Source organism: Ursus maritimus, unplaced genomic scaffold, assembly GCF_017311325.1.
Source record: "Ursus maritimus isolate PB19 unplaced genomic scaffold, ASM1731132v1 scaffold_27, whole genome shotgun sequence".
In the NCBI taxonomy this organism is placed as follows: domain Eukaryota; kingdom Metazoa; phylum Chordata; class Mammalia; order Carnivora; family Ursidae; genus Ursus; species Ursus maritimus.
Window position 1 is genome coordinate 9,230,220 of NW_024425230.1, and position 24,380 is coordinate 9,254,599.

Genomic DNA, 24,380 nt, shown 5'->3' on the forward strand with positions numbered 1-24,380 from the left:
TGTTAAAATACTTTGGTAGAAATATGAAACAAGTTTTCCCTAGTCCTAGTTTCAAATAAATTTTATAACAAAACTCATTAGTAGCTGACCACATATCTTTATTTCAAAAATAAGCAAAAATATCAACTCCAGTCTGAAAAACACATAAGACTTATGCCACTTGTTTCCAGTCTTACTGTTTTGACCTCCTGAGACATACTTAAAACACACGATACGTTTCTAACAGGGCACGTCCTACTGGGGACAGAGATAATGGAAACATCGCGAGAAACCGCCGGAGACCGGCCTCCTCATGCATCCCTGCAGCGGCACCAGCGCCCCGCTAGTCGGGCCGGAACCGCTCCGGGGCCACGGCTGCACCGCAGCTTCTTCAGCGCTCTCTCTAGGCTTCACCTGCACCAAGTACTTCTTCCTTACTGCTCTACCTCTACCCACGCTGCTTCCTCGGCTGCCAGTAGCGTCTTCATTAAATATCTGTGGTTTGCCTGACTTTAATCATCTTATTCCTGGTTTTCAACTTGCTCTAAAAGAGCAGTCTCTCAGAGGAAGTAAGGACGGGTACACGGTGCAGATGATCTCTCTGTGCAGTACCTCTGGGCGTCGGCTGAGCCAGATCAGTGAGAGAGCCACCCTATTTTCATGGAGGCTGCAGTCCTAGTCCTCAGGGGCAGCAGCCGTGTGTGGTGTGGGTGAGCCGACGCCACTTCCATCCCTGCTTAGCGATAGGTCGGAGCCAGCGTGTGCAGGCGTTCTCCCTCACCACCGAGATGGGACCCAGGAACGTCCTGCCGGATCCTAAGCCCAGCAGCTGTTCCACGGTGGTGAGGGAGGCTCCTGCATTCCTCCAAATACGACTGTGGAAGCATTTGATTCTCGAGCCATTTTGAGACCCAGCAGAAATGCAGAATGAGGAAAAAGCTGACAGGGAAAGGAGAATGGCACCCCGAGAAGACTGCATGCCAAGAAGTGAAACGATGCATCTCAAAGAACTGCAATGAGTTAATGACAAAAAACAATTATGTACTACAGGTTTTTCACTCTAAGAGCATTTGTACTGGGTTATCAGAACATTTTAAGTCTATGAAAGTTTCTTGAATGGAACAGAAATATTATTTAAAATGATTTACAATCCACATAGTGTTTGGTGGTTTATAAAACATTTTCAGGGGGCGCCTGGGTGGCTCAGTCAGTGAAGCGTCTGCCTTCGGCTCAGGGTCCTGGGATGGAGCCCCACATCGGACTCCCTGCTCAGCAGGGACTCTGCTTCTCTCTCTCCCTCTGCTGCTCTCCCTGCTTGTGTGCGCGTACTAATTAATAAATAAAATCTTTTAAAAAATAAAACATTTTCAGGAACAGTATTATAATGAATATAGGCAACTGATCGATAGGAGAATTCTAAAATTTAAAAAACGTAACTAGAAACAGAGGGATTAAGTATTTGAAGATAATCAGCTGAAGAAAATGAATGTTTCAATGTATCTATCTGCTTATAATACAGAGTTTGAAAAACATGTTATTTGGCTGTTTTACATGAATAACTAAAAATTGACATTTGAGAGTGTGATCTAATCAACGTTACCAGATCGTAACCAGGACTTTTTCAAAGGACAAAGAAAACTGAGTGGTGAGGCGTGGCCCTGGGGAACTGGCCCGCATCTCTCCAGCCACTGTCATTCAAACTGTCAGGATTCCAGATGACAGGTCTTCCTCTCCGCCACCACCCCCACTTCTCTCAACCAACCCCTCCTGCTTTCTCTGAAACTTTTACCAAGTGACCTGCGAGTTTTAATTCATTTATGTGATTTAATTTTTGCTGTGAGTGCTGGTATTTCAGTTAACCTTATGAGGCTATTTCCTGCATTCGACTTCCATTATCTTGAAACAGTATGTATTAAATCTGGGCTGAATCTCCTTTCCACACCCCAGAGAGCCATTCCTGCATTCTGTTAAGCTTCAGAAAGCAGTGCTGTTACACAGTCTCTTCCGCAGGCCAGCCCCTGGGGGTAGGGCTCATCCATGCATTGGGCAGAGGTAACTGCTAAGGCAAGTCATCTGAATATAAAATGTTCACCAAGTAACTTTTCAGAAATAGGCTTAATAGAAACTAACAGAATGCTGGATTAACCTTAGTAAGTACAATTAACATTTCTCTTAGTAGGCACAAATGTTATGTCTGTAATCTCTTTGATAACATTTAGAAGATTCTTATTTACTTGATTTGTACTCAAACCTGAAGGATAAAGCAATATTTCTTCTCAAATACATTACGAGAGGATGCGTCATCAAAAAGCTCTAATACTCCGTACCCACGTGGAGTCTGGCCTTCAGCTACATATAATACCACAGTAACCCGGAGTGAAGGGAATCTAAAAAGCACGGTATTTCCTAGTGCGAAGTTGGGCGTCTGCAGCAGAGAATTATGACAGGATGACGTAAGTGGTGACTTGCCAGCTGAAACAGGATAACCTTATATGCACTATTTGTTATTCTGTGGACTGTAGTGATATACTAATATACTTACTTCCCATTCATTTTTTATGACAAAAAAGTAGATACTTTCAGTATATAACTCATCTTGCCACAGCCTACAAATTTCAGAATTAGAGTACCAACTCTAAATGAATTAACCCAATGTGATTATTATCAAAATGTGTTCTCAGGTTTTAAGGTAAATTCTGCCCTGACACAAACGTGATAAAAATGCTCTTGAGCAAACTGCATACCGATGCCTCCGGAAGCTCAAGAAAGCTAGTATCACTTATGGTCCCTACAGCTCTAAGGCAGCTCATTCAATTATATCAGTCTGGCTCATATTTCAGAATATCCTATCAGCTGGAATAATGTGTTCGAGTGGCTAGAAAGCACTTCATGTCCTTAATACTACTCTTTTAGGGCTAAATTGTAGACAATGATGTTATTAATGTTTTACTACTACGAATCTGATTCAGAAGTTGAACTGACATGCACAGGACTTTGAAAATCTCAAAGGATTCTGGAAATTTTGTCCAAAGCAAGGTTCAAGAATTGAATTTATATTTGACCAATTTTCATAAAATCTGACAAACTTTCGGCTGATTTTTCAATAAATAAAAAAAGAACATTTAAAAAAATCTATACAATTATCTTTTGTAAAAAGAACTGAACAAAGTTTCTACAGTTAAAAAAACCACGGTTTTTAAAATCATGGTTGACACATTTCCTTGATTCAGCGGAAATTCCGATAGGACAGACAACATGGGTTCTGTCCATTAAAAGTTTATAATCTACAACAGACAATGCCCACGAAATCCTGTGCATCTCTTCCTGAGTACTGTTTTCCCCCTCTCCATCTGTCCCATGTGGGCAGCCCCAAAGAGGCTTCTCCTCCTTCAGAGACTTCATGCATCCCTCTGGCTTTACCCACTGCCTCAATATGACTCTTAAATCTGTTTCTGCCCTTTATATCTCCTAATTTCTAGTCCACATGCAACCGTATCCCACAGATATGCTGCTGTCACCTCAAACACCACAGGTTATAAACCCCTGTACTACCGCCACCTGCTGTCACTCCCATCCGACTTTCACAGAGTCCAGCTTTGTTATTCTTCATGTTTTTCATTTCATCCATCTCTCTTTAGCTGCCACTGCCTCAGCTACAAAGCAAGCCCCTACATATTACCTCCGCTCACCCCTAAACAATTTTAAGAGTTTCTTGAGCCTTTCTATTTCTAGTCTGGTGTATTTTTTTCTTTCTCAACATGTTTTTAAAAAGTGAAATTGCTGGATATCAGAGACTTTATTTTATGCTCGATGTTTAAACACAGGCCCAAAGTTAAAAGGAGTTCCTGAAGTCATGTGAATTATAGTATTATCTAAGTATTAAATGTCAACTTTCAGTAGAGAAATATACCTAGTATGCCAAATCAGATTGTCATTATGGAAGATGTATACAATTTACAACATGCGCAAAACTGGCAGGTTTTACTTGGACAATGACAGACTGAAAACAAAAAACTATGTTTCAAGGAAAAACAAATGAATGTTTTAATTTACTACAATAAAATTGTTACGACTGTGGAGGTACCAACCATATCAATAAAGAAAGCTTAAAAACTAGGAAAAGAGAGAGAAAACTCCTATTTCCACCATCTCAACATAACTATGATAATCAGTTTGAATTTCCCATCCTTTTTATTTTCCACATGCATATTTTTTGCATAGCTTTAAATCACAACTAAAAAGGAATTCAGTTGAAAATTTTCATTTACATAATTTTCATACTGTTGAATACTTTGGTTTCTTTCTATTATTCACTACTATAAATAAAGTTGCAGTGAATCTCTGCATATTCTAGTTATTTCTTTAGGAGAGACTCCCAGGAATGGGATTCGTGGGCTCAGAGGCATAAACATTTTTATGACTACTGAAACATCTTGCCAAAATCTTTTCAGAAAGATCGTTATTAATTTACAATGCCCTAAGCACACAGAAGATCATCAGTTTCCTCACACCTTCATTGGCTCTCCATGTCACAACAGAAAGTGGTAATAGTTGGCAATTAGTGACTTGTGGTTTTCTTTCCATTTTTATTTAAATCTCTTGATACATCCTTCCAATTTTTAAAATACTAGTTGGGTTTCTTCTTTGAATTGTACACTTAGGTATATTAAAAACTCACCAACTTATTAAATAGTCCCCTGCCTGTGGCTTGTATTTTATCTTACTTTTTCTCTAAAGAAGGAGAAAATCTTTTATCTCACGTAAGACGACTGGAGAAAAGTGGTTGCAAACTTGGTGGCTTTAGCAGCTCAATGTGGAGGACCCAGAGCTTTCCAGCTTTTCACTCTGCCATCCTAGGCTTTTGATGGCCTGCCCTCTGCTACAGTCTTGCTGCCTGATCTCAAGATGGGGCTGTACATCCAGCTGCCACATGCAGACAATAATGCCCAACAAATCGAGTCTTTGCCCAAAGACTGCTAAGTCTTTCTGTGAGTATGAATGTGTGTGTGTGAATTTTTTTCCCTCTAGATTTTGGAATTAATAGAACCACCTATACAATGTAAATTACATTCTAATTTGAAAAGTGCCTCCCCATTTGTGATTTATAATTCCTTTTAAAATCACATGTATTTATTTAAAAACTCATATTAATATAGCACATAATACAAAATGGTGCACAAAACAAAAAATTAAAAATCAAGGATTTAGCATAAAATGAACATCTATGTAACCATTACATCAGGAAAAAGAATACTGCCAAAACCTTGAAACTCTCTATAATTGGGCCCCCAAGAAACATTCCTATTGTCCCACCTACCCAAAATAACAACTGTTGTGACTATTACAGTGACTTGTTTTTCTTTACAGTTTTATCACCTATTTAACACATGTATCCTTAGCACTATAATATTGTTTGGCTATTTTTCAAAGTTCATTTAAATAGAATCATTTCATATTTGCATCCATTGTCTTTCATTCATCATAGTTTGGTGAAATTCAGCCACCCTGTTAATTACTGCTGTAGTTTCTTCCTTTTCGTTGCAGTATACTACTCCTCCATATAATGTATTATGACTTATGTATTTGTTCTACTGCTGACAGAAATTTGGATTATTTCTAGATGTTGGCTGTAACAAATAATACCATGGCACATTCTTTTTCCTATTACTTGATGATCATGGTACACACATGCATGTCTCTACAGTATGTAAGATGAATAAAAATGGTGGGTTGTAGAATACATATATCTACAACTTTAGTAGATAATGTCAAAATGGCTGTACTACTTTGTACTGCCATCATCGGGGAATGAGAGTTTGGAATTTCCCATAGGCTTGTCAACACTTGGTATTATCTGCTTATTCTGCTTTAGCGCCATTCTGGTTCGTGTATGATGTTTTCTGTGGTTTTAATTTTGCATTTCCTTGGTTACTGAGATTGAGCATATTGTCACATGTTTATTGGATACCTGATAACTTCTTTTGTGAAGTGTCTGTGTTCTTGTGCACATTTTCAAAAATCAGATTTTTTCATGATGATTTGTATATATTCTTCATAAAAAGTCCTCTGTTTACTATATGTATACGACCTACATTTTCCCACTCTGTCCTGCCTTTTCATTTTCTTCGTGGTGTTTTTGATGAACAAAGATTCCTAATTTTACACAGGCAAATTCATCTTTCTTTTACAATTAGGCTTCCTCTGGTTTCCTATTTAACATGTCTCTCCCTATTCTAAGTTTGTTCAATGCTTAAAAACCTCAAGGATGCTTCTGCTTTCCCTATTACAGGGGCCTGAAACATCCTATCTTTTGGGAAGAAGTCACAACAAAAATTAAGAAAAGAATAAGACCAATGGAGGGCTCATCAATAAAAATATTATGCATTTGAAAATTACAGTATCAGTAAAAATGTTAAAGTTTAAAGGTTAAGCAAAACTATCTGGAAGTGACTCATGACAAGTCTCTAAACCTGGACTGACAAAATCAAAGTTATTATACAGCTTACATATAAAAAAGTTTTTTTTTTTTTTTTAGTGATGCACTTATTTTATTTTTTTATTTTATTTTATTTTTAAATAAATGATCTCTCTCTCTCTGACAAAAAAAAAAAAAAAACACAGACACTGGAAAGAACGTTTACTCTGTACTTTCAGTGTAGATGACCACACTGTAGTGTCAAGAAGGGGGATGGTGCAGATGTGAGCTATAGCTACCGCAAGGGGCTGTTAACCTCTGATTCACTCTACTTCTATGGTCCTGCCTTTTGGGGGCTCAACACGAGGTGACAGGAGCACTCTGGACCCTCCCAATTCTTTGTGGGCCCTGAACTTTGACCTCTCTGTCCCCCTAGGTCTCTGAGGCTGTCCTACTCCACTGTGGAAGCAGCAAATAACACCTAAGGAAAAGCAGTCATAATGCTGGGCTCACCCTCTTCAAAGCTCTGTCTCCATCATTCCCTGGATCTTGAGCCAGGAATTCTTCATTATCTTGTTAGTTCTCAAATGTTTTCAAGCAGATTTTAAAAATATTTTGCCTAGCATTTGTAGGAGTCTTCAGCGGAAGGGCTGGTCCCCATGACCAGGTCTGCTATTATCACAGCACAAGCCTAATTGTCTTGCTTGTCTTTTTTTAAACCTCAATTTTAATTTCATTTATGGAAGGTTTCATTATTCAAAAACTCTTTTCTATGTATCATCTTAAGATCAGAAGCAAGATTTCCCAAAATGTTTTATATGATACTAATTATGAAAGATGCTTTTTCATGAGGAAAAAGAAATGAAGGGTTCTATTATGAAATCACTATGTATAACCGTATGTTATATACTAAGTTTAATGATTCACAAAATAGATTAGCATTTTAAAGGCTCCGGTAAGTCTTACAGTGAAGAAACCTGTTTAGTTTTATTTAACACAAGGTTTACCAAACATAGATAAATCCTTCTTCTTATACAGTTCCAAGAAACATATCTTGAAAAATATAGATTAGAAATCATTCTCATACCTTTTAATATTTTTTCCTCTAAATTTCTCTGGGAATTTTAACTGCTTAATCTTTTCATTCAAAAAGAGTATATCTGGGTATAATAATGAGTTTAAATGATTTTTTCCAAACTACTAAACCAAAATGGCACCATTGTTGAAAATGAGCTAAAATATATTATCTGACTCTTCCTCACAAAAATAACATTTCTAAAATACCCATGACAGATCATTTCTTTTAGGGAAAATTTCTAGTAAGAAACACTTTAAACCCATGTATGCTCTAAGTATTTCACAGAAATAACTGTTTCCAGTTGGTATCTGAACGAAGTGATATAAAATGTCTACTCAGTTAAATCTAATTCTGTTAAAAAGCACTTATAATGCACATGCCATTTAAAATACAATCCAAACAAGTAGAATTACACGTAGTAAAAGTAAAATAGGCATATACGAGTATGAACCAATGAAGAATCAGGACATCCAATCTCGATGTATTATGAGATGTTGAGGTGTACCCTAAGGAGCAGGATTTATCTCTGTGTATACATAATAATGGAAACAGACTTTTAAATAACTCACTAAAGGGGCGCCTGGTTGGCTCTGTCGGTTAAGCGTCTGCCTCCGGGTCAGGATGTGATCAAGCCCCATGTCCAGCTTCCCACTCAGTGGGTCAGCGGGGAGGCTCCTTGTCTCTCCCCCTCTCCCTCTGCTCCTTCCCCCCCATCGACTCATGTGCTCTAATAAATAAAATCTTTACATAAATAACTCACTAAGCACTTAAAATATTTTAATACTTACTTGAATTTTAAGTTTTAATAGAAATAGATGTTCACTAATCATGATTATTAACACTACTAATACTAAACACATTAAAGTAGTTGCCTCCGATGCGGGAAGGAAGGGCATGGGAATGGAACAGTGGTATAGAGGGGATTAATTAATGCCCAGCATACTGAGATGCTTTGTATAAACCAACGATGATGTGCCATGATCCGAGGAGTGTGCTTATGCAGCCCTCTAAACATGACGGTCACGACAGGAGAAGAGGCTTATAAAAAAAGAAAAATGAATGAAAAAAGAACAAAAGAAACAGGGTTATATGCAGAAGGTCAAATTAGGATGATGACAAAGTCTGAGTTTTAAATTACCAAAAGGAGAAAAACCAAGCAGCAGGGACAAAGTCTAGATTCACAGTTGCATGGCAGACAAGAAAAAAATAGTGAAAAAGCTTTTAGGAAGTGTGGAAAGTACAAGAAAGAAAAGAGAGAATTCAAACACTTGTTTGACAGGAGGAAGAACCATGTTTACGATATGCCAGAAGGATGAAAAAAAAAGTAAAGGCAAGGGGAAAACACATTAGAAATCTTCGAAGAGTTAAACTCCATGAAATAAAACTAAGTTGGGAAATAAACCAAGAGGTAGTTACAATTAACATTAAATAAAACAGAAATTTTTGATTCTAGCCTTAACTCTGCTAGGAAGTAGAAGGCAAAGTAAGATGGACAGTACTGGGGGAGTAAAAGCATATGGGAAAATTTAACACAAAAAGAGTATGTATATGGGCATGCAAATAACTAAAATGGAGTCGAAATACACTATAAATATTTGGAAATACACATACAAGTATAGCAGCCTAATGTATAACTGTTAAGACTGTTATGAATTTTCCACAATTATGTTAAAAAATATCCTACAATGGGATAATTAATTAATTCCATTCAAAGGGCTATTAATATGTGACAGACATGATTAGGCATTTACCCTACTTTAGGTCACTATGTTTTATAACTTGTTTCAGCAATATCTGTTTCTTTCTCATCATCTTAAGTTATTCAATCATCTCTACAATTTTCTTGAGGCAGAAGCTCCTTACATTTCTATAGAATGAATGGGCTGAACACATGCAATTGTGAATTTTTCCTAGAAGTGATCTGTGTTCAGAAGTCTCCAGGAACACACAGTATCTAAAAGCAGGGAGGAAATTCCTGCCCTTGTTTTCAGATACAATGATGACAACTGTGTTTATCACAGATTAAGAGACCAAGACCACTTAATGTGATGATAATCCAAAGGAATACAGTTATTCTTATACTCTTTGACATATATGCCATATTTTTGTAATGTTCAGTTCACAGTGTACCTTTGCCAGCACTTCAAGGTTGGGCAGACATATTTACAACATGTGTTTAAACTTGCTAGTCATCGTTGGAAAGAATCCCAAAGTGAAAAACAAAACAAAACCAATTTGGCTATAACTGTGACAAAATGTGAATTTTCTACATGTGGCCACCCAAACAATCTTTGTAGCTCTAGAAGTAGGCCCACCATTTCTTTGTACTGCAACCTCTCTAAAAACATTTCATGCTACTATAAAATGTTATCAGTGTGCTAATGATCTAACTTTGGTGAGACAAGAGGATACAGAAAGCTTCTCCTTAAAAAACTGGCTTGATGTAAAAACTGTATGAAGGCAGTATCATCTTTAGCAAAGAACGATATCTGCTATATAGGAGGCACGCAAGGCCAAGATACAAAGAACAGAGCAGCGCTGTTATCAAAAAATGTTAAATAATAGTAAAAGTACCCCCCAGAAGAAAATTAAGTCTACTCTAGTCATGTACCCATTTCTTCTTCTTCATTTGGTAAAAGGCCTTATTTGAGGGACAATATTCCTTTTATCTCTAATAGGATAGGTGCCTACAAAGTGAAACAGGAGTAATGCACGCACCCACTGGGCTGCTTCCGGCTCCATTTGGCACTGTGAGGTCTGAAGTGCTCAACATCCCACCTAGAAATTTTAGAGAGAGAAGACAGAGGGCAAAGAATGAACATGAATTGGTTCTCCTTATCTGAATGAAGTAACCTGTACTCCTTTTCTAAAAAGCAAAAATAAAAACTAGCCTAGACTTAATTTGGCATTACTGTGTAATATGATGTAGTTAAATATACATATAAAAGCTCACCTATCAAGCTCTGATGCAAATGCCTTCCTGTGTCAATATCGAATAGTACATATTTGATAAGAATGGGGGCAGTGCTAATGGAGTACTACTAAATCTAGGACTCAAAGCAGAGACACTGCATTACAAAGAGTACAGCTATAAAGGCACTGCAAATTTCTGCTGAATTCATGAACTCTAACTCCAATCAGGTGCGTCTATTCTCTGTATTTTTTAATAATATTTTTTTATTATATTATGTTAGTCACCATACAGTACATTCCTAGTTTTTGATGTAAAGTTCCATGATTCATTACTTGCATATAACACTCAGTGCACCATGCAATACGTTCCCTCCTAATACCCATCACCTATTCTCTGTACTTCTGACATGAGTGACTCACACTCTAACTTTAAATCTTTGCTCATGATATCCTAATTAAATTTTCTGCCTGTCAAAGTAGGGCTTTCCTATGATAAGGAAAGTTACAGATGGCAGATTCTGTCTATCCTTCCACTGTGCTGAGAGCATGCTAGAGCGCCACAATAAGTCCTCAAAAATAGTCTTTAAACTGGAGCCAATTATGTAGCAGTGACTCTTGCTCATCAAAGACAGAAAATTAAAGGGCAGCAAAATAAGGAACTGCTTATGTAGCAATTCTTTTTATCAAAGAACCAGCGGAAGTGAGACCGCTACACACCTGCACTGCCGGTACTTGGCGGTCTCTGAGGGACTCCCGGGGATACATTTCTGTGTAACGTGGCTTGAGGTGGAGACAGCATGCTTGAGTCTGCTAATGTGGAGCTGGCGGCCAAAGACGGGGACACAAGTGAACTCCCTGGGTTAGTGTAGGACAAAGCGTTAGGGCTGGTCACAGGGACTGTGACAGACATTGAGAAGTTTTGAGGTGGCAAACCAGGCTGTAAATAAAGAACAAGGAAGAGAAAACTGTGATTTTCATTTTCATCTGTATTAAATGTAATAACTTAGGAACTTTAATTTGATAAGGTAGCTTGAGTTATTAAAAGTAAAGGATGGGGATAGTTTCTTACTAAATCAAATGGCAGATTTAAGTTGTTTTCTTAAGAATTATATCTGAACATGAGTATGTCTGACATAACCTTTTCAATTTCCATTTTTATATAGAAATACGTATTATACTACTATATTTCAAATATTTACAGAGACGAAAATTAGATGTCAGAACCTGGTATTAAAGTGGTGTCAGATTTAGACATTACAAAATATATCACTGTTATCAAGTAAGCATAAAATCAGCACTTAAAGAATCAAAACCAGTTTAGTAACATTACATTTCTATCGAAAGATTACAAATATAACAAAAGGAGAAAAATATGTACACGTATTATAAATTTAATACACCAAGTAAACCCTGGTTTGACTTTATCAAATGACATTCTTAATGGACAAAACTAAAAAAAAAAAAAATCGAGTCATATATACACAACAAATGTAATCTGAGTGTAATGAAAATGCAAAGAAACCATCTAAACAATAAAATTAACCAGACAACCTTTCTTTAAATTGTATGAAGATTAAATTACAATTATAAATGCTATCTTACTTCCCTCCTAAATATTCCACGCCCCCTTAAAATAATACTTGCTATTTCTTCTTGTATTTCCTCCACAGACCACATACACTTGTTAACCATGAAAATAACAGTTCTCTTTATAACATCTCCATTATAGAGAAAGAAAAAAGCTATCCTCTCCCCCTATTTTAAAACAGTGATTGCAAAGAGTGGTAACACTGCTAATTCAAAGCTGGAAGAATATGTTTATGTACTCTATTCAATAGTAGTTTATTTCAGAAAGAAAATTATAATTCATTAACTGATATAAAACAATGGGATATATCATAAAATTTTTTTCAAAGATAAAGCAATTTTATTTACACAATATTCTGCAGCTTAACATTTACTACAAAGTCACAAACACCCATGTGAAGCCAGAAGGGATTTTATTTTGTTTGCTATTATTTTGTTTTTTTAAGAATAATAAAGGTATTAGCATAAAAATACTTCCTTAAAAGGTATTTTTTAAGAGCTTCTTATACTAAAGGACTCCTTTGGAGAGATAATCCATGATGTATACTTCAAGGCACAGTTTTTAAGAGAATTAACTCTGACAATGAGATAAATATTAGCATCGGAACCAATATGTTCCATGAAGCCTACAATACAGATACAGCATTAGAAAATCAGATCCAGAATAGCTGGTTTAAGCAGCTCTTGCCAATGAGCTTCCCAAGAGAACTCTCTGAAGAACTATCAAAGAAGCATGAACTCAAAAAAGTATTGGTTTTCTGGATGGTTAGATGTATGAGCATAGGAAAATTTTAAACCAACTATTTGTTTTGCAACCAGCTTAAGAACATTGTTTCCTTAAATTAGTATCAAGCAAAGCCTCTCTTTCTCAATACCTACAGTAAAAGAAAAGAAAAGGAGTTTGGAGGTATTTTGCCAAATAGTTTTGGGACATTTACGAAGAACTAAAGAGTAAGCTACTACTATTACAGCAACTATACAGAATAATTAAAAATAATTCTGAAACATCAAATTTTGTAATAAATCTAACCATTTTATATTTTATAGTCTCAACATCTATTTACGTACATGTAATATTTTTTAAAAGTCACGAGAGGGAAAGGGAAATCTTATATGTACCCTATATATTTATAATCACAGAAATTTAGAGCTAGAAGGGACCTTAAAATTGTGTAAGCCAATTCATTTACTTTACAGTTGAAAAACTGGAATCCAGGAGGGGTTTATGTGCCCTATCCAAAGGTACAGGAGATAGTAAGTAGAACTTAGATTAGGATGTTTTCTCTTCACTTCCATGTTTAAGACACTGAACATGTATTATTATAAAACTGCAACAAATTTATTTTGAAGTTCTATAAAACCAAAAAAAAAAACCAACAACTAATGAAATTTTTTCCCTTTCTACTTAGTGGTATCATCACCCACTGTGAAAATAAAAAGAAGTGTAGCCAATTTCTTCATGCACAAGATAAAAGCACAAACCATACTTTAGTACTCACTGCGATTTTATGATTCCGCATCATATTATCAAATTCCTCATTAATTTTTTTATATTTTTCTTCTGTATGTGGAGTTAGCACATAGGAAGTATCAGGGTCTGGGCTGTCGCACCCTCTGTGTTCCTTCTTGTTCAGAGCCTATATAATGAAGTTAACAAAAAGGATCAACAAATAAAAAGTAGAGGTAAAGTAAAAGTACTTACAGGGCCTCGTTTGAAAATAAAATCACTATCTTCATTTAGTTTGCTGAATCTGTCCTCCGAGAGTGGACTGTGCTCAAAGTAATCGTCAGCATCAGGGCTCTCACAACCATTAAGGCCTTTCTTTCTTAAAGTCTGAAATACAATTGGAAAATTCACACACAAATGATACTAACTTGCCATGAGTTTTTTCGTAAAATTTATTAAGAGAGCACAGACTGAATGAATTGAATTATTACAAGAGCCACTGAAATGGTTTTAAATGATCACAAATGTACTCTAATCCTTCAAATAAGGCAAACCTTAGATATAAGCAAAATTAACACTCCCATTGTATATTAAGAAAAAAAGTAACGTTTACTTGTTTGGATTCTTTCTTCCCAAACCTCCTAGAGGATACCACATTACTCACGGCTCTGGTAGTTACAACCTGAATCTGATTACAGCCTGATCGACATATCTGATAGGGCCAATGAATGTGCGAACCGACACAGAAATCTATCAAAATGATGCTTTGAGAAGCTATCACAGTACCTTTACAAAATGAACATTTCAGCAACTTCATCTACTGAAACTGCTTTCCGCCTGAGTTTACCCTAGCCACCAGAATTAGCATCGTATCTCAATAACTTCACTGATTTGTTCTTAAATACTCTCATTTTCCTACATAACTCTGAAGCATAAAAACTTAAATACTTATTTACATATGACAGTAATGACTCTTTTTTAGAATATACATATTATTAGTGACTTTATTAGTGACACTGAACATGTATTATTATAAGGTTGCAACAAATTTATTTTGAAGTTCTATAAAACAAAAAAAAATTAGGAAAATTTCCCCTTTCTACTTATTTTTAAAATTTGTAATAAAATGTTATTCCGCATGTATCTTCCCCCCTTTGCTAGCTCTTTCTATAGCGCTCCTTCATGGGTTGATTTAATCCACTGAGCTGACTTTCTGGAAAACTTTCTTGAGTGTCATGAAAGCATCAGTATCTCCTACACCATATGTTCACTTTTTTTTTTCTTCTTACTTTAAGGTAAAAATATAATGAACAGCTGGTTTTCTGATTTTTATTTTTTTTCATTAAAATCATGAAATGACTTGTCCAATATTTAAAAGAGTAACTTTAAAACCAAGAGCTTGACAATCTGTAGAATATTAATTATTTCCAGAATGTCTACCTTTGTAAAAACCCTGATGGGTCTTTTTTTAAAGCAGAATTATGGAGTTCAACAGTTTAAATAGCTTTGAGACTTGCTGATTTTCCAGCCAACCACTGAGAAGTTTTAAAACGGAAGTTAAAATTTTCCAAGTAAACTCACAAAGCTTATTTAACTGGGAAACAAAGTTTGATCAATAGATTAGTACTATATAAGTCTGCTAACAATTATTTAAATTAAAGATATACTTTTAATTAATTCATAATAATCTTGATATCCTTTAAAATATGATTTACAATAATTATGAATGCTTATTTTATACCTTTTTTTCCTTGAAAGACTATAAACACACAATAGGTTAAGATTTGAGAATTTTTTTTTCTTGGTTTCTCTGAAGTCAAATTATTTTATTTTATTTTTTCTCTTTTTCCACAGAGTATGGTTTTTTGTTTGTTTTAGATTCCACATGTAAGTGAGTTCATACAGTATTTGTCTTTCTCTGTGTGACTTCATTTAGCATAATGTGTTCAAGGTCCAGCTATGCTTTTGCAAGTGGTAGGGTTACTTGTTTTTTATTTATTTTTTACAATTTTTTTTATTATATTATGTTAGTCACCATGAAGTCAAATTATTTTAAAATCACTTTAGTCAATTTGATTTTTTTGTGCTTATAGAATCATAAGAAATCCTAAGCACAGATATGTTAACTTCTCAAATTACTTAGCATGCATTAGGAACCCCACATACAACACCTGAAATCTCCACCATGACACAATCACTAAACGTAAGCATAGAGCAAACACTACACGTACTTCTCCAACACTGGCCCCACGGCTCCGCATTGTGGATCTAACTAATCACACGAACTTTTATGTGTCCTTAGCCATAAAAGGTCCTGCTATTTAGAACTAAGGGATGGAGACATGTGTTCTCCCCTGTTCACGGTAGCAAGTTCTGCTTGCCAAAGCTCTGCAAGCTGCTATCAGCAATGAAGACGTTAACACTCAGAATATTGGAACACAGTGAACTCTTATAACCTACACAGCCCTAGAAACAAAACAAATATAGTAAGTGCCTACACAAAGATTTCATCATGAACTTGTTGACTTATTCTAGCCTGAAATCTCTAGATATTTTCCCGTCATATTCATGTATTTTAAGATGAGGAAATTCACAGTCGTGCTCTTCACTAACAGCAAGCACCAAGTATGCGCCTCTTTGAAGGGCTTTTAAATTACTGAAGAAAAAGAATATGGCCTTTTTAAGTAATTACACAAAATTTTTATTCTACAACAATAGGGTTAACCCTCCTTGTACTCATGAGGAAGAATAGTGCTCTGGTATCTCCAGCTCTGCAAACCTTCACTTCAGATGGGGTTCCTGTCACTGTGTGGGAATTTAAGAGGCTCTATCAGCCCTGGAGATAACAAGCTCATGTACCTCTACTGGATATCCAACGTGTGTCTTCTTATCACCAGAACACGAAGAGTTGTTGTGAGGACCCAACTACCATAAAAAGACTTTTTCTGTCTTCTTTATCGTTACCACATAGCTTTATAGTAAAAGTTTCTCCTGTGTCACAGGTACTAACAAATGGAATGCTGTAATCTATTAACAACGTTAGGCGAGGCATATAAGAAACAGGCTAGCTTCAGTTTTCTCACATGCTTCAAGGAGCCACAATAAAAACACTTGCTCAATGAAGAAAACACAGTCTGAAACGCAACCATTTTGAGGAATCTGCTTTTAAGTGGATTAAGGGTACCAGCACGGGGCACAGTCCATGGCTATTACTGATGATGATAATGTTCCATTCTGAAGTAAACGGTACTTCAAAAGTACTTTACTCTCATCCATGCAATTGACAGTTTTCAGCGACATTATGGCAAACGTAAGGGGAAAAGTCAATTGTGCCAAAATACTTTCAATTTTCAGGGCTGTGTATCATGCATGTTGACTGAAGTTGCTTTTCTTAAATAATGAAGTTATTAATTTAAGCTAACTTGATACAACCAGTTCTATGTTCTTTTGTACCAGTGTTCCAAACATGTTTAATGACTCCAACTACAAAGATGACTTAAATGAAATCCTAAAATGAATGCACCCACAATTTGCAGCAGTGCATTTCTAAAAGACAGAAATTTTGTTTTTGGAGGGTCAGCTAAGCACTTTTAAAATACAAACATTTCTACTTCTCACAATAAAGTTAAACTGTATTATGATTTTAATGGCTCTTCTTTTTATATTTTGGGCCAATTCAGTCAAGTACTTTCTGCATACTTTAATCTACAGCATAAAATGTAGGTTTAAATAATCAATGTCCTTAGCTAACGTTTATCTTAGTTAGGTAAGGACAGATTTTGAAAGATTTTTAAATGGATCATAAAATAACTCCTAAGTGTCTTTATGGAAAACTATGTATTGTTTAGGGCACATCCTTCCATGTCATCTGATTCTATAGGATTTGTGCCTTTGAGTTATTTTACAACTCTGGAGAGATTAACTTGTTGAAACTGACAGTAATAGAAATCATTGTAGACATGCAAATAAATGCTGTCTGCTGGAGGTTCAATTGACTTCTGCCCTTAATGTGAAAGAGGTCAGTTTTTTTCACATCTATGAAGCAAATTATTTTGCCTTCTTGATGGGCTTATATATCTGTCTAATCTTTGGACTTACCTACTAACCACCCGTAACTTTTTTTTTTTTTTTTTTAAGATTAGAGAGAGAGTGTGTGAGTGGTGGGGAGGAGCAGGGGGAGAGGGAGAGAATTCTCAAGCAGACTCTGCACTGAGTGCAGAGGCCAGTGCAGGGTGATCCCAGGACCCCGAGATTTTGACCTAAGCCCAAAACAAGAGTTGGAGGCTTAACCAACTGAGACACCCAAGTGCCCATGAGTTAAAGTCTTTGATTCATGTTCATTTTATATCTGAGAACCAGGATTTTACCTTTTTTGAAGATTACTGTTTAACAGTTATGACAGTAGAACTACCCTTGACTTGTGATGCATAGTAAATGTAAACTCAAGGGAAAAGAACTTCCTAGTAACTCTTGTTAGGATTTAGTATGGACTGAGTATTGGCTTTTAAAAGAAAAAACTAATGTGCTGTTAAATTTTTTGAAAATATTTGGTTAACTGATTAATGATTTATATTAATTTATTATAGTATCAAAAATTAGAGATATATGATCATAGAAGGCTTGTGACCTGTCAGTACTCTTCTTCAAGAAATAAAAGAGAAAAATCCTTAATTCTTGTGATAATTCATAAATTAAATGCTACTCCTATCACAGAATTAAGAGTACAACAGTCTAAAACTACAAACCCAGGATCTCCTGAAGCAGGGTTCCTCTCCATCTGAAGCAAGTGAGTTCTAAGGTGAAATTCAAGCTCATGGAAGGAGAGTGGGTAGTGTTTTACTTATAAGAATTTCCAAGGGAAAAGGGATCCCTATATTGCATCCACAGTTTCTGAGATGGAAATGCCCAAATTAAATTTAAAAGAGAAGGTTTTATTTTTCTTTGGTATTAATTAAATGAGTTTTAACTAAATGAAGAGGAACTTAAGACCTTCTGTCTATTGATTAAAGACTCTATCAATAGGAAGGCTCTAAAACTTAAAATGTTTCTATCAATTTAAGGAAAAAACAATGAAAACTATATCCTGGCTAGAACTTTCATTCAGGTTTTATCCACCTTTGTTCTTTGACTAGACTATTTTACAATAGGGATGGATGTTAGTTAACTTGCAGAAAGTGAATAATAACTGCAAATAATTCCTGTTCATAGAAATTGTTTCCTGTGGGATGTTACTATTATCACCTTGTAGATGCTGACCCGTTACAAATGAATTTGTAAATTCATTTCAGCATTCTTTAACTACTATTATGTGGTATTTTGAGTTCTTTGCCTGGTTGTAACATATTACTGGTGCACTCATTAAATAAAATCTTTGATGCGTGTTCATTTTATAGAGTAATGATTATGCTCTCTTTCACATCTAATCTGAAATTTGGAAGACCTATAGTCCAACTGCCTGTTGCACATTTTCATTTGGATATCTGGCTACTCTATTTCAATTTAACTGAAATGGAACTCATTATCTGTCATTAAACAGATCCCCTCTTCAGACTCAACCTTTTCTAGCCAACACAGCAAGCAATCTTGCTGCCCATGCTTTGTTTTCTCCCCCACAATTCACAGGGAATACCAAGTTTTATAGATTACTATTTCCACTGTCACCACACAGGCCTGTGCTGCCGTATGACCAGACGCTTATTATATCCTCCTCTTTTACTACTTTTCTCTTTTCTCTTTTCTTTTTTTTTTTTTTACTTTTCTCTCTTTTCTAATCTGTCCCACAACTTGTTAGACATCCAGGTCTCCTCAATACCACTTTGTATTTGTCACACCTGCTTTAGACCTTTGATGGCTCTGTATGATCTAAAGCAGCAGTCTCTAAGACTTAAGATTATCTACCCCATCCAGAAACGTATTTTATGCACAACCCCCAACATATGCATAAATTAATCTTAATAAGCACATTTTAGAGTTAAATAGAATTTCAATAATTTTCTTCCTGAACCCCAAGAGATTTATATATCTTACATCCTTCTTTTGAAATAACAGATATAGAATACAGAACCAAAATTCCTTAGCCTAAATGCAAGTCACCAACAACCTAGCTCCTACTTACCGGCTCACTTGTTTGAAACCCTGCCTTCTTGTCTGTAGGACTATTTTATAGCTCACTGTGGCCTAGTTTTAACCCCATCTTCCATGAAACTTTTCCCTCAGTGCTTCCGTATGCTAAAATTTTAAGAGCACTTACTCAACAGAACATTCATTTATCCTATACTACCTTGTATTTACCTATCTACTGTACCCTCAACTAATATGTGAACTTTCAAATCAAAGGCTGAAGTCTAGATTGCTTTACGTTTTCTGAGTCTAGACAAACAAGGTGTACACAAACATGAAATATGTATTTATTATACTTGCAAGATAAAAAACAGTAAAGAAGAACAAGATCAGCGTGCTGTGACAAGTTACTTTAGAAGTCTTCTAAAACACAAAGTTATGAATTTGTTAAAATACATTAAATAATAAGGCAATCTAAAGATACTAGTTTGTACTAGACAAATCCACAGAAATTGTTGTAGCGGTTTCTGCACTACAAAAATATAATTTCATACGTATAATTTCTTTTTTTTTTTTTTAAGATTTTATTTATTTATTTGACAGAGATAGAGACAGCCAGCGAGAGAGGGAACACAAGCAGGGGAGTGGGAGAGGAAGAAGCAGGCTCATAGTGGAGGAGCCTGATGTGGGGCTCGATCCCGGAACGCCGGGATCACGCCCTGAGCCGAAGGCAGGCGCTTAACTGCTGTGCCACCCAGGCACCCCCATACGTATAATTTCTTAAATTCATATGTATATTTAACTTACAACAGACTATATTCTGAAAGCTGCTGGGAGATGTCCCAGTGGGCTTTTGGATAGTAAAGAACAGAATTGGTAGTGCGAGAAGACATCTCTTACACGGAGTGTGTATAATCACTAACAACCAAACGTTTTGATTCTAGATCTTATTTTGAGCCCAGCAGGTTGTAATACAAACTCGGTAATCTAAAAAACAAAAGCCATACTTCTCGAGAGTAAGGAAAAATTCATACCATCTATAGAGAACCGAGTTTTTAAAAAAATCTATATAAGCACTAAGACAAAGGTCCCATGGCTCACCAAACCTTTTCTCCTACTGAGACAAAAGATAGTAAGATAACTGAAGCTTTAATTTGGAAATTATGCTCTGATTACAAAAGTGGTTAACTGGATAAGGACCCAGAACATCAATTATTTTTACATAAAGACCAACTATTGTGCTTTCACGAGAGTCATCCAGCAAACCAAGCTTGGTGGCAGAGATGACACGCCATACAGACCTTGAGATGGAGCTCCTGGTGTCAAGCCTTTAGGGGACCAGGTATTCCTTCCTGCCTTGGGTGCTACTTGACTGTATTCTCTCAATAAATTCTCCTTCAGGGGTGGCTGGGTGGCTCAGTTGGTTAAGCATCTGCCTTCGACTCAGGTCATGATCTCAGGGTCCTGGGATCGAGCCCCACATTGGGGGGGGGGGTCTGTGCTCAGCAGGGAGCCTGCTTCTCCCTCTCCCTTTGCCCCTCCCCACTACGTGTATTATTTTTCTCTCTCTCAAATAAATAAAATCTTTTAGAAAAATGATAAATTCTCATTTAGCTTGAGTTACTTTAAATGGATTTCCAGTTCTTACAATCAAAGAACCTTGATAATGGAATCTGTCATAATCCTTTAGGTCACATATTAGTAGTCTCCTTATCTAAGCCATATAATTCCCAAAACAAGTCTCACTAGTGCCTCCACTACCCTGAGTTCAGAAAGGATCCCAAACCTGGAAGTAAGATGACTGAGGAGTATTTACTGTTTCTGGCCAAAGGTAATTGATTCAAATAACGGTACATACACCAACAAAGATCTTTAAAGTGTTGTACTGTTCTACTTATAAAGCATCAGCAACCTTATCTTTCAAGTTCAAGGAAGCATACACAGAATTCTGGGTACAAAACACTGCTCAGCAGGGCTTGTACTTCATTTTCTAGCATATATTATTAAATCTGCTGGTGACAGTGGAGATGGAAAGGGTAAGGAAATGGTGGAAAGGAGATAGGGATAAGAAACTCGAGGCAAAAACAATGCTGTTTAGACTTTTTTCCCTAAGTATACCCAAGTCTTCTTTTATACAATAAACTTAAAAAGCAAACATGTTTCAAAATGGATTGTAAATTAAAGGTGGTCATTTTTAAATAGTTTTTTTCAGCTTACATGCTCTTATCAGCAAAAAATAATGTACTTAAAATTTCAGACATGCTTACTCTCCATGCAAATTATATATACACATATACATGTGTATATATAGATATATATACATATACATATATACATATATATACACACACAGATATAGATATATATACACACATATATATACACACACACATAACATATATACATATTACCATAATCTTTTGTTTTTTAGTAAAGAAATCTAGTATTCATAGTATTCACTGTAAATAAGTTTAAATATTTAAACCACAAGAAGTCTGAAATAAGAACTGATAAAAATTCCAGGGGGCTAGGATTTTCTGGAATTTTGAGATAGGCTATGAAGTTTTAGACTCTGGAGTCTATACTGCCTGAATGTTTACCAGAGCCCACACCTGACAAGACTGTGTTTTTAACTACTACCTACCAAGAACTGAAATGTTCTTTAATGTATGCTCAATTTTATAATTGTCAAATTCCACTCCAAACTAACAGAATCACAGTACTTGGAAGCAAAACTATGGAATTAAAAGTACTCAAAAGGTATATACGCATGGTTTTTTTAAATGCACAAGGAGCTAATTAATCTATAATACCACCACCCACCTTAAATCTCATTTCTGTCAAGCACCCGAGCAGTAAATTATCCATTCATCCAGTATTTATGGAGCGTCAGATCTAGCACAAGATAGGACTACTTGTAAAATAAAGGAATAATATGTCTTAAGTTCCAAGGAACTTAAACTAAATAGAATTTTTTTAAATAAGGAAAGTTCTCCTTTTCCTCATTTTTAATAATTGTTGCTAATTTTGAAAGATACTTCATATTCTTCCTAGACACTCTGAAAATGCATAAAAACATTTAATTTTTTAAAACTGTGAAATATTCACAGACAAAAGGACATCAAAATTTATTAAATTCAACCATTATAAAATGAATACTAGTAATTCTAACCAAATCAAAACACAGAGTAGAACCAGAACCTCCATATCTCCCTCAATCACACAACTCTCCCTTCTCCAGGAAATATTATCCTACCTCTGTAATGACAAAACTTTCCCCCTCAGTTTCCCTTTATTTCAGAATCAGTTGTTGAATTCTCGAAAAAAAAAAAAATCCTTAGGATTTCGACTGGCATTTCTTTGACTCTATAAAGATTATTTTTTTGTAGAATTATACATTCTCAATGTATAAATATTGAGAGTTCCATTCCACAATGATGGGATAATTCTGTTAAGTCAACCCTGCATTTCTGAGAGCAATCCAACTTAGTCATGATGTACTGTCTCTTTTATATAGCTGGGTTTAATTTCTGTATTAGTTAGCCTAAGTAACATGAGATGCTTTAACAAACAAAAATCTCAGTGGCCTAACGCAATGAAGTTTCTTATTCATACAAAGCCACATGAGGATGTTTCTGATCCGAGAGAGACTTGCATGAGATTATTCAGAGCCCAGATTCATTTATCTTGTGCTTCCACACACAAGACCTCAAGAGTTCCATCTGGATTCTCTGCACCTGGCTGGCAAACAGGGAAGAGAGTATAAAGATCATGTGGGAGGTATTTGACAGATCAGGCCTGGAAGCAGCATGTGTCACTTCTACTCAAATTCCACGGCCAGTGTAGTCATATGGTCACTCCCAAAGTGGGGCTGACAGAGTCTATATGTGTGCCAAAGCAGTAGAGAAATGGATCAATGTGAAAATAAATGTCTCCACTAAAAAAGATGTGAACTCAAAGAAATAGACTAATACTATGTTTAGGAGTCTTGCATTTATGTTCAGTGAGGCTGACTTCTGATTCTTCTTCTTAGAACTCTACTTGCTGGTTTTGCTACCAAGGTTAGGTTAGCTCATATAATGGAGAAAAGAGTGCTTCTTCTTTTTCTATTCTCTGAAAGAGTTTAGAAATATTGGCATTATTTCTTCCTTAAAAATCTGTTAGTCCTTGCTTATGAAGCCATCTGGATTTGGAGTTCTTCCGTGGTAAACTTGACAATGAAATTATTTAGGTTGTCCACAGTTTCATGATTCCACTTTGTTAAATTGTATTTTTCTGAAAATTTGTCTACTGAATCAAAACTTTTGAGGCACAACAGGATCCTGACATTTTATGTGCACAAAAATGTATAGTAAGATAGCTGGTGAAAAAAAAAATTAAATGGTACCTTTGTAACCTAGTTCACCTCCTACCTTTACAGAGGAGAATATGAAATTTAGGAGAGACCCAAGTACTCCCCCCTTCAACCCTACCACATCACACAGCTATTAAGTGGCTAGGACTAGAATCTAAATCTTCGAATGTCCAGGTTAGTGCTCTTTCCACTACACTGTACTAGTTCAGCTGGTTCAACAGACTGCATTAATCCGTCAACAAATGAAAGGGAGAATGCAGAGAGGCTTGTGATCAGGAACCACTTCAGCCTCTGGAAGACAGCACATTTCTTTTGCAGGTAGTTGTAGGCATTGTCTTCAGGCTCCTTCTCCTGTTCCTCCATAATCTCATTCCTATCTTCCTCAGTAAGACGTATGTGGTGTTCAAGCTATGGCTTCTTTGAATTTTAAGGCCTTATCCAGTTCTATGATACGCCCAGGTTTGATTGCAAAGAACCCAGCAAATGGCAATGATACTTTCCCCTCGACCCTGAGCAAAACCAACAGTTTTAGGGGGCCCTTAATTCA

General features: G+C 36.0%; 1 protein-coding gene across 10 annotated transcripts in view; it reads right to left on the reverse strand.

The window, feature by feature from the left end:
* The window catches only part of MEF2A (myocyte enhancer factor 2A), a 164,948-nt gene that overhangs the window by 22,595 nt on the left and 117,973 nt on the right, over positions 1-24,380 (reverse strand). For 5 of the 10 annotated variants that reach the window (XM_040642702.1, XM_040642710.1, XM_040642709.1 and 2 more), the window contains 3 exons: positions 13,460-13,609; positions 11,103-11,322; positions 10,191-10,250 (listed from right to left, as the gene is read on the reverse strand). In XM_040642702.1, the coding sequence (XP_040498636.1) occupies positions 10,191-10,250; positions 11,103-11,322; positions 13,460-13,609 (430 nt within the window). Of the gene's footprint in view, positions 1-10,190; positions 10,251-11,102; positions 11,323-13,459; positions 13,610-13,674; positions 13,807-24,380 lie in introns of all 10 variants that reach the window. The other 5 variants (XM_040642706.1, XM_040642703.1, XM_040642707.1 and 2 more) reach the window with 3 other exon arrangements.